The sequence below is a fragment of the Anoplophora glabripennis genome, unplaced genomic scaffold, assembly GCF_000390285.2.
Source record: "Anoplophora glabripennis isolate ALB-LARVAE unplaced genomic scaffold, Agla_2.0 scaffold785, whole genome shotgun sequence".
NCBI classification, from domain to species: Eukaryota; Metazoa; Arthropoda; class Insecta; order Coleoptera; family Cerambycidae; genus Anoplophora; species Anoplophora glabripennis.
This window is the reverse complement of record NW_019416862.1, coordinates 212,022-222,395: the sequence shown is the minus strand read 5'-3', so window position 1 is coordinate 222,395 and position 10,374 is coordinate 212,022. Positions and strand designations below refer to the sequence as shown.

The 10,374-nt window shown below is 30.9% G+C and overlaps 1 protein-coding gene across 1 annotated transcript; it reads left to right on the top strand.

The window, feature by feature from the left end:
* The first annotated feature begins 2,468 nt into the window (after positions 1–2,468).
* LOC108912466 (S-methyl-5'-thioadenosine phosphorylase) lies at positions 2,469–8,947 on the top strand. Its single transcript, XM_018717697.1, has 4 exons — positions 2,469–2,562; positions 2,635–2,948; positions 8,049–8,514; positions 8,568–8,947. Exons 1-4 carry the CDS (start codon positions 2,545–2,547, stop codon positions 8,598–8,600), a joined length of 831 nt encoding a protein of 276 aa, XP_018573213.1. The 5' UTR covers positions 2,469–2,544; the 3' UTR covers positions 8,601–8,947.
* Positions 8,948–10,374: the final 1,427 nt, after the last annotated feature.

Genomic DNA, 10,374 nt, shown 5'->3' with positions numbered 1-10,374 from the left:
TACGTACTTACCTGCAACCTATGCGTAGGTTATATAAAATGCGATCGTCATAATGTTAATAATTTTATTTTCATTGCTATTTAACTAATTTCTGTAAACAAGTTTTACTGAACGTATCTTGAATTTATCAACTTCTCGTATTCAAAAAATATATCATCAATATTTTACACCCAGCGTCACCTACCAAATTGTATCAGAAACATTATTATTTCCCAAACCCATTTCAAATTTCTTCTATACCGATAACGAGCACTAGCTCCGCCTACCTCTGTTTTACATTTAAAGCGACAAAGAGAGAAGTATTGCGTTTAATAAGGTTCAGAGAAAGATAAAAGACAGAGACAACTGTTCCCTGTCAACTCGGATCTCTGGTTGGTACTCTGTGCCCATGACTAATGACTATCCATACGAGTAACTAAATAAGAGAGTTTATTTCCTTGTCTTTCATTGGAAGCATCACTTGCTCCAGACACAACTGGCGCCATCTTACATCCGGCCTGTGAACAAATAGCAGCTGGAACACAAAACGGAAACTGCAGTGACCGTGCTAGCCGTCTTTGGTTTTAGAATGTAGTTCAAGAACTATGCAATACATGTCGCTTTAGTACGCTGCACTTGGCGGCAAATTTAAATATACCATAATATTCAGAGTGCAACTTATATATGGAATAAAATTCATATTCATTGACTACAAAGCTTTGTAAAAAAATATCAGTTCTAATGTAAAAATTGACCAGATTTTTTTTACAAAATTATGTAGTCAAAGACAAGAATTTCATTTAATGTAAGTTACACACAATAATGGTATAAAAGATTGACTTTTATAGTAGGTATATCCATTAAGAGGCTATTATTGTTTTTCACTTTTTAAACAATGACTAAAAAATGCATAAGCAATTGTTTTTTAAATGCATGTACTTAAATTTATTCTGTTATAAATAGGAAAAGAAGATAATTACTAGTAATTAATAGTGATTACTGTGATACAAAATAGACATATACTTACCTTTCCCCTCTTTATGAAAAATATTGTTAGATACATTTATTTCAAACTATATTGGTTCTCATCAGTACGATGCATGTACTACTGATTATTATTTTCTGCGAAAATTTAAATACAGATAGTATGAGTAACAAATATCAGTAGAAACGTAGACATATGTATCTACCATTACTTAAAAAGAAACTTAATATTCATTAAAAAATCCAAAAATCCGTTTTTTGTTGTCTACTATTCGACATACAAGTGAAGTTTTGACAAAATGAAGTATTAAGGGAAGTACTTACACAACCAGTATTTGAATCTGCTTCATCCGGCACCTAGATAAATGTTGATCCGGCATGGTATCGTTAACAATAACAGTACTAGTACTTGCAGTGGTATTTAGAGATGACAATTTGGAATAAGTGTATTTTAGTTTTTTAAATGGTGGTTCTGGAAAATCATCTAACATTGATGTTTGGCATTTATTAATTTTGGCATTTTCTAATGTTTCACTAACAAACTGTTTAACTGACTCTAGAGTAGTTTTCAAGTAAACGTTACTATTAAGAGAATCTAAATGTGATGATATACTATTTGATTCACTAAATATTGTTGGCACTGCATTTTTGTTGAGGCTATTCTTCCTACTATTTCTAAAACATTTTAATTCAAAGTGGTCTTCGCAAAAATAACATTTTTCGTTGATGAAGTTAAAATCTGGTTTACATTCTATCCAAATCATTTTCCTGTCTGCACTCTGCAGTAACTCTGAAAAAGCTTTTATTTCTGTAAGAAGTATCTGTGGTATATAAATAATATGTATTCTTGCAGTTTGGTGCACAACAGTAACGTGAGATCATTCCAGACATTTTCTATTAAAAAGTAAAACAAGCAAAAGCAGTAAGACAATTCAGATGAACGATTCAACAATTATAATTATCTTCTTGCGTTACATTAAATTTTAGTCTAAAATAGAAAACAATTATTATCAAAAGCACGGTAACTTACGAGTTAATTAATCATAATACAACCACTTTCTAATCTGTGAATACAACATAGAGAAGAAATAACCTCAAACCTAATCCACGAACACATCCCCTTTGTGACCTAACTTTCAATACACGTATTCTTTCGTATTGAACAAAGTGATTGAAATCAACAGTAAAGAACCAATCATGATTAAGAATTTTAAAAATGCTGTATTATGATTGGCTAGTTACCGATTGCAATCAGTTTGTTCAGCTTCCACACGAAAGAATACATGTAATATCATCAAATTTTTTATTTTTTCAGCGAACTCTATAGGTTGTAATAACAATAATACTTTTCTGTTCAAGTTAGTATTACAGTTTTCGATACATAAATAGTGCTAACGATGGCGTGTTTTCCAGGCCCATTGTCAGGTGGCGCTCGTACATTCATGATTCTGCTCTTCCTATCCTTTTCACGTCTTATTTATTTAGTCATATGTGACTATCTCAAATTAGTGTTCCAGATAACTATCATCACATCACATTTTACATAAATTTTTGTACTTTTAAAAATTCAATATTTGTAAAATGCCAATACCTATAAAGGTAAGAAAAACATTTTCTTAGGTTGATCATTACAGTATGTTTTATATATAAGCTTAAAATGTTATTTTGTAGATTGGAATTATAGGGGGTTCAGGTTTTGATGATCCCGATATATTCAAAAATAGAAAAGAAAAGAACGTTTGTACTCCATTTGGTAAACCATCAGACGTTTTAATTTTAGGGGAGATTGGAAATGTACCCTGTGTGCTACTGGCAAGGCATGGACGTTCACATGGTATAATGCCAGGAAATGTTAATTACAGGGCTAATATTTGGGCATTAAAAGAAGAGGGTTGTACACATATACTTGCAAGTACCGCAACTGGTTCATTACAAGAGCATCTTGACAAAGGAGACATTGTGATTTTAGATAGTTTTATTGATAGGTAATAGAAGACTTAGTAATGTCAAATTATAGTAAAAATTTAGTTATGGCTGTGTTCAGCCACATATGTTTGCTTAGTCCTTAGATACAGCGTTCGCTAGTATCTAGCATATAGAGGTGTGCTAAATGGTCAAAATCGCAGCATAAACTAAGTTTTGAAGCAGTTTTATCCTGGGCAAAGAAAAGTGGGCAATGCAGTTTTAATAGATTTATGAGAAAACAAAATGAATATAAATAGCTGAAGCAGTTGAAGTGATTTGACAGCAATAGCTTAAAGATTTAGGTTCTATAGTATATTTATAATTTTCCAACTTTATATGTAGATATTTCCAGTAACATTAAAATATAAATCTTGCACTTTATAAAATATATTTGACAATATATAGGTCTGTTCAGTATTTGGGAGCATGTAGACTGTTCAGCTACTTGAAGCGGCTGAGTGTAGCCATATTAAGGTTTCACAAGACTAGTATTACATACTTTTATTTTCCTTCCATATATTCTCTATTTTAATTCACAAGAAATGTTTCGGAGTACATTTCAAACACTGAAAAAATCTTTAAAAATGAAGATACTGTTGAAATGATAGGTATTAAAATAAAATATGAAAAATTATTAAAAATTTGCAATATATTGATAAAAATTTTCAAAATATGAAAAATTTTCATTGGTTTAGTTCAAAATATATAATTTGGTATATCAAACTAATCTAGATTATTAAAAAGTACAAAGTACAGTTGCTGAGATATGTTTAATAAACGTTTTCGATTCTTACCAGTGTTACTGTTTTTTAGGGGATGTATTTTAGCTCAAATAGAAAACACTAATAAATAATTTCAAATGAAATATGCAAAATGAAAACTTAAAATCGTCGTTGACCACATCGTGATCTTGAATAGGGGTGTACAGTGTAATTAAAATGCTTGGCCTCCATGATATTGATTTCAGTTCTTGTTGTTGTCGGCTGTAAGGCTGCTATGGTTGGAACTATTCTGATCAGTTACAGAGACCACTACGGAATGAACGAAGATTATTATGTTAATTTCTGGAACTAAATAATCAAAAATCAAAAAATTGTTTCATCCTTTTTCTAGGAATTTACTAAAAAAACAAATTTTTTCTCAAACTTTAACGCTTTTCCAAGTATTTTAGTTATACTGTGTATGTCTGAAATAAATTTTTTCAAAATCAGCTGATAGATGCAAACATTTATTTCCTTATTTTTTTAACACAAAAACATTTGATCTATTAAGAGATTATGAAAAAAATTACTGGTTGGCTCATTAACACGTTGAATGCGTATGGTGCACCTATTGCGTCATTAGGCGTGGATTCCCATGTGTGAGTGATGCACCTGGTGCATCAACTTTTGGTGTTACCAGTTGCTCTAGTAGTGACCAAGAAAATTTTCCACACTTCGATTTGTGGAATAAAGATTTCTGAATTTGTTACCAGTGCACACACACCTGGTGCGTCATGCAAAAATTGAACACTGTGAAAATTATGCTTTTTGAAAAATAAAGCATTCAGCACAGGATGCTACAAAAATGTAGGGAAGGAGTTAATTACATATATTTTGGGTAAACGGAATGGGACTTTTTTTTTCAACAAATGCAGTGTCAAAATTATGTTTTAAAAAAAGGTTTTTGTTAATATATATTTTTTGAAACGTCCAGTTAAAACTTTGCATGAAATTTGGTCCTATGCCCACACATTTTTTGTGTAATTTTGATAAAAAAGTGTTGAAGTGCGACTTTTTTGTTACACAGGCTGATGATTTGAATCTATGGTGTTTTGGACCAATTATATCTAACTACTATTTTCACTTGTAAAATTTTGATTTCGTTTATTTTGATTTTCTTTGAATATGTGATATCGCCTTTAATTCCTTAATTTCTCATAAACAACATTCTTCCCAAAGGGTTATGCCATTTTTTTTTTAGACTGCTGAGCCTTAAGCATTAAAGTAAACAAAAATAGTTCGATTAGATATTCAAAGAAGTTGCAATATCTCGAAAACCTAATCCTAAATAAAAACTACAAAAATAAAAAAAAGTAATAGACACTTGGTATGAAAAACAATAACTTTGACCGGTAGACGTGCAAATTCTATTCATCCATTCGTGCTTCAGTGTCCTTAACCAAGATTTCATAAAAATCATGCCAGCATGAGATACAAGTCTACAAAATTTTACTGTAGTATTTTAGATGACAAGGTGTTATTAATAAAAATGCTTCATTTAAATAAATTACAAAGAAAATCCTATTATTTTTGATTCCCTGTTTGATCTACTTTTTTTTGTAATATCCTGTAGCCTTCTATATGTGCTGTATTAATTATAATCTTTCATGTCATAATCTACACTGATGCTTTTTTTTGTGAATATTTTCAAAAAACAGAATTTTGTGTCCAAAATCTAACTACATACCTTAGTAAGCATCGCTTAAAATCAGAGTATTTCACCAAATTATTTATAGTACAGAGTAATTTTTTTGTGCATTCTTAAAATTTATTATTATTATACTTATTTTACTACTTATAAGTTATTTTCACAATTTTACTTCCATAAGCAGATTCTGTTATATACCAGTTATCAGCATTGTCGGTAATTGACTAATTTTTCATCCCGAGAAAATTTATTATTTAATTTATATTTTAAAACAGAAACCTTATAAATTTAAACATTTTATAAATTGATGGGGTTCAGAGGTTTTATATGATGCTGATTATTCATATATTTTATAAAAAATGTTGTGATTTTCTGAAAATCACAGCAGGCCATGATTTACCAAATGGATCACCGTACTTGTTTCAGCAAGTACATCTGTGGCCTACTGTATAAAAAAATATATATTTACGTGCCTTTCAAATAATTTTTGGTCCTGGTTTTTAATGGGCAACACTGTATATGTGCTACCCTTTTCAAGACTACTATCCCAATTTCAAGTTTTATTTTGCAAAGTTTATTTGATTTTTTTTTATTAATCTATTATCTCCTAAAATATCGTATAAGTTACTTCATTACGAAAACATGATTATTTCATTTTCACCAGATATTGCTGATACATTTTAAAATTATTTTAAGTAAGCTTTATAACAATGATTACCAATGTGGTCTATATAGACCAAGGGTCGGCAACTGGCGGACCGCAGTCCAGGTCCGGACCGCGGAAGGTAAAATACTGGACCGCCAAAAATTTTTTTAAAGTACAAATTGCTCAAATAAATTATTTAAAAAATGTTTTTTACGTTTAAGTGCCAATCTTATCATTTTTTCCAGTATTTTACAATTGTGTGTGTTTTGAGTTCTTAATGGTTAGTAAGCAGATTAAATTTGAGTCCAAATTAAAATAAAAAATAAGAAATGTAAATTTTTTTTCTGGACCTCGTTAAAAATTTTCGAAAGTATCCGGACCCCACCTAAAATTACTTGCCGACCCCTGATATAGACCCTTAGGGGTTGATTGCACACTGCAAGGGATCCATGTTGGTCAAAACAAAAATAGGGGCTGCATAAGATATTCACAAATATGGATCCCATTTAAGCAGGTTGTGACCGAAATTTTGGCTTTCGACAAAATAAAACGTTGAAGATTTGGAGCTAGATTTGGGGGACTTTATGACTCCATGCTTTAATCATGGGAAAATTCGAGATTAACGATGAGATCATTCTCCAATGACAGGTCAAACGAATAATTTAATTGCTTTGAATTTTAATTAATGTTGTTAGAATCTGGAGTTCAAGCGACCTATTTTCGTCTTACTTATAAATTATTATTATACTTCTATTTTTTTAAAAATTAATGTTATAATATATAATTAATATTAATATAAATAATAAAATTATTATTATGCTTCTACTGTTTAAATTTAAGCTAATATTTTCTTATATATCAAATTGTTTCATAGTATACAATTATTTTATTTACTACAGTATATTTCTTAAAATTGTGTAAGTTGGCTATTCGCTTTGTGCTCGCAACACTTGTAACTTGTAAAAACTTGGACTGTGTCAGCTGTTAAAAACACATTTGAAGTTGATGAATTTGTAACAATGCTATATTAGAAAGGCAGGGGTCTACCCTAAACAGAAAAAATTGGCATGTGATCTAAGTACGTGACAAAAAAAGTTTGGGGACCTCTGCTTTAAGTAGCTCTCAGACGATCAATGATATTATATTTTCTTTTTGTCGCTATATTGGTTATAGACCTCACACGGCCAATATTGATATCAATATTCATTCTTCCACGAAATGGGGTGTGATTTGAAAAGATGGCTAAAAACAGAAAAAAAACTTGTCTAGTATAATTTTATTAAGTTTATCTGATTGTGAGAAAAAAATAAAAAGGTTACACTGGCAAAAAATGGTTATTGAAAAGAAGTATGCACCCATTTACATCTATTACATTCTATTAGAGAATAGGACTGAAGATTATCGGAACTATTTTTATAGCGATTATATTAAGAAACATAATACAAATATGAGACAGGCATTATCAGCGAATGCAAGGTTAGCGTTAACGCTTATATTTTTGGCAACTGGCAGATCATTTGAGGATCTAAAATTTTCTACACTCGTCGCCCCAACGATGATGAGTGAAATTGTTTTGGAGACTTGTGAAGCCATAATTCATGTCTTGAAAGAATACATTTTTTTTTCAACTCTTCTATATATAGTTTGAAGCGAATTTATTTTTTTTCTACGTCGTCGATAGTTGCATTTCTTTTTATAAGTTTTTAATAACTTTTTGTAGCCAATTGTCTTTTTGTCTCTATTACTATAGTCTTTTGAAGATGTTTCCCATAACTCAGGTATGTCATGGGAAGCCGTGACATACCTGAGAGTAAGCTGTTCCATAAAGCATTTTTATTCGTTTCATTCTCAGTTTCGTTGACTTGGGAACCAGGAGAAGTCGCCGGTGACGTTTCTTCCATCGTGTTTGGTAAATACTGACGCAATATTATCAATTCAGTCCTCACACGGTCAATATTTCAATATATTGGCAATACTTCCATATTTTATCTCAGACAATTGATCGTCTGAGGCCCGCTTTATAGTGTTCCAATTAACGTTTTTTTATAAATCGAAACAATTTTAGAACAACAGGCCGCAAACAAACTTTTTACGATGGAGAGCCAGGCCACCCTAACGGTGTGTGTCATATACCCATGGAGCCTGCTTATTGTCCAAAAACTAGAGAGGTGGTGATTAGTGTTGCTGAAGAACTCAATATTAAAGTACATAAGAAAGGTACTGTTGTATGTATTGAAGGTCCTAGGTATTCGAGTAAAGCCGAGAGCATGATGTATCGATTATGGGGAGGAGATGTTGTTACTATGACGGCAGTACCTGAGGTGGTTTTGGCAAAAGAGGCTGGAATATGTTATACTTCTATTGCTTTAGTGACTGATTATGACTGCTGGAAAGACTCTGGCGATAAGGTTTCTGCCAGCGAGGTTGTGAAAACATTTAAAGAAAATATTCGTAAAATAGCATCATTAATAACAACTGCTATTCCAAAGATTGCAAGTTTAAATTGGGATCAGACAATTACAGAATTAAAGGTTACATTAATGGTAATGTATTAAGGGATACCAATAATATATATTTGTTTCAGGAAATCGCCGAAGGTAGTCGCCAAGTTAATTAATTATCATACTTTTATCCTTTTAAATTGATGGTATTGATGGTATTGATTCAAATATTTATAAACATATTTAATTAATAGCTATTCTATCTCTTCAGTATTGGGATATATATACTATTGATACATTTTGAATTTTTTAAAGAAAAGTTATGGAAGTAGATGTCACATCTGTATCTTAAAAATATACTTAGTTTTTAATACCCTATGTGACTTTAATTAATTTTTTTTGTTAGTCTTCGCATAACTTTGGTACTCATTTTAGTTCGTCCATGCAAATTATTGTTAAGGTTAATTTCGTAAGTATTGACTTGATCTCATTTTTTAAAAATGTAGAAGTAAACTTGTTTAATTTTTTTTGATAATTTTGTTCAGACTGAAATCATATTGTTTATTTTTTGATATATTTATTTGATTTATTTATAAATTTTAATATAAAAAGGTTTACACACAGAGTGTCCCATAAGCTAAACCTTGCTTGGTGAGAGAATTCTTCAAAATAAGGAAAATGTAGATAACTTGATTATTAGGTTAAACTGGAAAAGCTATACAGGGTGTCCCAGAGTAACATGTACAATGGAAGACCACAGATTCATGGACTCAAAATAGGCAGATTTAGGCTAATTCACCTATATCCCAAATCGCTTCGTTTGGCCACTAGATGTCCACAAGGCTAATGAAAATTTTTAGATTTTTGTAAATAACTCGAATACCTATTAATCGATTTTGATCATTTTTGGGGTGTGAAGTTTTGTTTTCAATCTACACATTTTGGAGTTATACAGAGTGTTTTTTAAAACCTATAACTCCTAAAAAATTGACGTGTGGTGAAAATATCCGTTCATAACTTTTTCCTCTTTCGGGCAATAATGACAACTATTTTTAATTTGAGATAGCATTTGGAAGTATTTGGGACTCTTGTAGAATTTTGATTAAATGAACGGTTTGGGTACAAAAAAAAATTTTTTAAATGTCTACAATATCTTGCCACCCATATTACAATACCTAACAAATTGCTAGTAGGCACTGATTTTGTAGGTTGACTGTAATTTCAGTTTGATCTTTAAGTCATTGTACCTGACATTTCTTAATGAGTGTTTACTGCGATAAGATATACTACATGTTACTTACTTTTTCAATATGGATTCATACACATACAATGAATTAGATTTATTTACAACATGCCTAATTTTATTGAGATAATTAGTAAAAACAGTCAAATATAATAAAAATGCTGGAGATAAAACTAACAAACTTGATGTTATTTATTTTAGTACAACTTATTATAAAAACTCTTCAAAATGACCACCGTTGTTTCTACAACAAAGATTAATTCGGCAAAGAAAGTTAAAGGACACCCTTTGCAATTCTTGAAGGCAATTTGGATAGGCCTCCACAACTTTTCTTCAGTGTTAGATGTGGAAGCATACACTGTTGTTTTCAGAGTGCCCCATAATAGTCACAAGGTGTTAAGTCTGGTGAACGTAGAGGCCAGTTAACAGGAGCATTATATCTTCTACCGATCCATCGACGAGGGAATCTTTGGTTCAGATACTGCCGTTTACTGCCTGACATTTACAGTGAAATGTGGTGGAAGTCCATCATGTTAGCTCTGTGTAATAACGGCATACCTTTCAATAACTCGGGTAAAGTATTTTGCAAAAATTCTAAATAAAATTCCCCATTCAGTTTATTGGGTAGAATAACAGGGCCAGTAATAATGCTATCAATGCATTGTTTTTTCTAATTTTTGAAATAAAATTAGACACATTGTAAATAA

Bases quoted from the DNA above. Each gene is read 5' to 3' on its own strand.
- LOC108912466 (XM_018717697.1), top strand. The intron at 2,949-8,048 runs GTAATAGAAGAC...AAACAATTTTAG, and splicing joins TTAGATAGTTTTATTGATAG to AACAACAGGCCGCAAACAAA. The intron at 8,515-8,567 runs GTTACATTAATG...TATTTGTTTCAG, and splicing joins AGACAATTACAGAATTAAAG to GAAATCGCCGAAGGTAGTCG.